Raw genomic sequence first — 2909 nt, forward strand, 5'->3', positions numbered from 1 at the left:
CGGAGCAGATGCTCTCTCTCTTGGTGGTAGATGTGGGCAATCCCGAAGAGGTCAGATTGTTTAGCAAGGGCTTTCTGGTGGCCCTGGTACAAGTCATGCCTTGGTGCAGCCCCCAGGAATGGCATTACCTTCACCAGTTGACCAGGAGACTGCTGGAGAAACAGCTTCTCCATGTCCCTTATATCCTGGAATATATTCAGTTTGTTCCCCTGCTCAACCTAAAGCCCTTTGCCCAGGATCTCCAACTCTCTGTACTTTTCCTGAGAGCTTTCCAGTTTCTCTGCAGCCAGAGCTGTCGTAATTGGCTGCCTATGGAAGGCTGGAGCCATGTGGTCAGGCTCCTCTGTAGCAGTCTGACCAACGTCCTGGACTCAGTTAGATTGTTACAGTCAGTTGGCCCTTGGGCCCAAGGACAAGAACATGACCTGACCCAGGAGACCCTGTTTGTTTATACCCAGGTGTTCTGTCACGTTTTGCACATCATGGCCATGCTGCCCCAAGAGGTCTGTGAGCCCCTCTATGTTTTGGCTTTGGAAATTCTCACCTGCTATGAAACTCTGAGCAAGACCAACCCTTCTATTAGCTCCTTGCTCCAGAAGGTAAATGAGCAACACTTCTTAAAGTCCATTGCTGAGAATATTAGCCCAGAGGAGCGGCGCCAAACTCTGCTGCAGAAGATCAGCAACTTCTGACCTTTGTAGGTCAGAAGAAAGCTGGGCCTCAACATGGTGGGTCTGAGGGGTTAGAGCTGAGAAGCACAAACTTTACAGTTATGTGAAATTGTAAACAAGATAACCAGTCTATGGCAATCACGGTGTAAAGAAAGTAGTTTCTTAGATATTTGTAACATACGAACTATAATAAAATTCTCCTCTTTTGAGTCTCAAAAAAAAAAAAAAGAAAGAAAGGACAGGATAAATTCTTGACTATTTACTGGTTTTAGAAAAATGAATTGTTTCCTTTTCATCTTCCAGAGAGACTGAGAGTTTGTTTGTGTTTGTTTCCTTGTCATTACGGTTTTTGTTTTGTTTTGTTTTTCTGGTGGTAAAAAATCTTTTTTTCTCTTTCTCGTTTGCATTTTTGTTCTACCAGTGGGTTTTGTTCTTTCTTGTGTATTCATGGTAGTGAGTATCATTTTTCAGATTCCACATGCAGGACTCCCTTGAGAATTTCTTGCAGGGCTGGCTGTGTGGTGGTGAACTTTGTGTTTAAGGTATGTCTGTGTGGGTAGCATCCTGTTCCGTCTCACTTTCCTATCAGGTATGACAGTCTCTGCCTTAAGTAGAATATTTAGTTTAATTTTATTTGAACTAATCATTAACAGGTTGGATTTTGGTTTGCCGTTTTCTATTTGTCTCACTTTCCTTTTCATCATTTGTTGTTCCTTTTATAATTTCTTTTCTTTTCTTTTTCTTTTTTCTTTTTTTTTTGAGACCAGCCGCACCGCGCTCAGCCAGTGAGGTGGTGACCGGCCATCCCCATATAGGATCCGAACCCGCGGCGGGAGCGCTGCTGCACTCCCAGCACCACACTCTCCCGAGTGCGCCACGGGCTCAGCCCCTTTTATAATTTATTTTCTGTTAATCAATTTTTAAATATTTCATCTTGATTCTTTATTGGCTTTTTAAAATAATTAAAATAATTTTAATTTTGGTAAAAAACACATAAGATAAAATTTACCACCTTAAACATTTCTTTACCTGTAAGTAGTGTTACATATACTCACAGTATTGTGCAGCAGATATTCAGAACGTTTTTGGGTGGAGGGTTGCTGGCTTGCTCGGGATCTGAACCCTCAGCCTTAGTGTCATAACATACTGTAGCCAGCTGAGCTAACTGGCCAGCTCCCCTAACTATTTGGTCTTGGAAACCGACCAGATGTCACTGGGCCAGACAGGCTTTGTCACCTGCACACCACTGATGTTGAAATTGCCCGTTACTATGTCAGAACCTTTCTAAAAGTCTTACCTATAAACCTGCTTTCCTTGGTTCGGGAATGATCTGGCTCAGTGTCCCCTCCACGTTAGTGGAAATAAAGCTTCTGGATGAAATGGCTCCAGTCTCGGGTCTCTCTTATTCCATCTCACTGAACCCAACACCCACCAGCCCCTGTGCCACCACCACCTCCTCCACACGCCACCACCCCTGCCGCCCTCCAGACCACGCCGTCCCCGGGACCCGCTCTGGTCCTTCTGTCTCTTCCTCACCCAACCCCGTCCCCAGCCCGGGCTTTGGGGAGGAGACGGCTCATCACCACCTCATCCTCGCGGGTGGACGGTGCCGAGGCCCAGCGGGAAGGGCTGGGCACAGGCCCGGGTGCAGGCGACGGCCGCTGCTCACCCGAGGCTGCGGGACGAGAGACGCGGCCACGGAGAGAGGACCACAGACGCCCGACGCCGCCCGGAGCCGGTCACGGGCACGTCCAGCGCTCGGCACAGGCTCTGATTGAGCCCCAGAGAACACGGCCACAGAGACGCCGTCGCTGCTGGAGAGGGAGAGGCAGGGCCGCTCCTCCCGGGCTGTCCCCACAGACCCCGCAGCGCTGCAGGTGGAGGCGGCCCGGCTGCCCGCGGTTAGGAATCGTCGTCAGCCGAGAGAACCTGCTCAGCGTGGCCGCAGCCTCGTCCCTCGGGAAGGTCAGTCCTCGCGACCCTGCAGGGTGCTGCTGCCGTGAGGGGCACAGACGGCTGCGGTCACCACCTCTTTACCTCGTATGCCCAGAGTCACCCTGGACGGCTCCTCCTCATGTTTCTCCCCTAACCTGCGTCACCGCCTGGCCCTGGACTCTCACATGCCCCTGCCATGAGCCTCTCCTTCCCATCCCACTTCTCAAAGTCACGCCTGTCCCCTTGTGCCTTGGCTGCTGCTGGGGTCTCCTTATGTCCTGCTCCTCCTCGCTGGGCTCTTTG

At 50.3% G+C, this 2909-nt stretch overlaps 1 protein-coding gene across 1 annotated transcript in view; it reads left to right on the plus strand.

Annotated features, from left to right (window-relative positions):
* The window catches only part of LOC103603230 (gem-associated protein 4-like), a 22889-nt gene extending 21990 nt beyond the window's left edge, over positions 1–899 (plus strand). Inside the window, exon 4 of the mRNA XM_008587721.1 lies at positions 9–899. Within this exon, the coding sequence (XP_008585943.1) occupies positions 9–692 (684 nt within the window). The 3' untranslated portion in view covers positions 693–899. The remainder of the gene's footprint in view (positions 1–8) is intronic.
* The last annotated feature ends 2010 nt before the right edge of the window (positions 900–2909 follow it).

Source organism: Galeopterus variegatus, unplaced genomic scaffold, assembly GCF_000696425.1.
Source record: "Galeopterus variegatus unplaced genomic scaffold, G_variegatus-3.0.2 Scaffold4511, whole genome shotgun sequence".
NCBI classification, from domain to species: domain Eukaryota; kingdom Metazoa; phylum Chordata; class Mammalia; order Dermoptera; family Cynocephalidae; genus Galeopterus; species Galeopterus variegatus.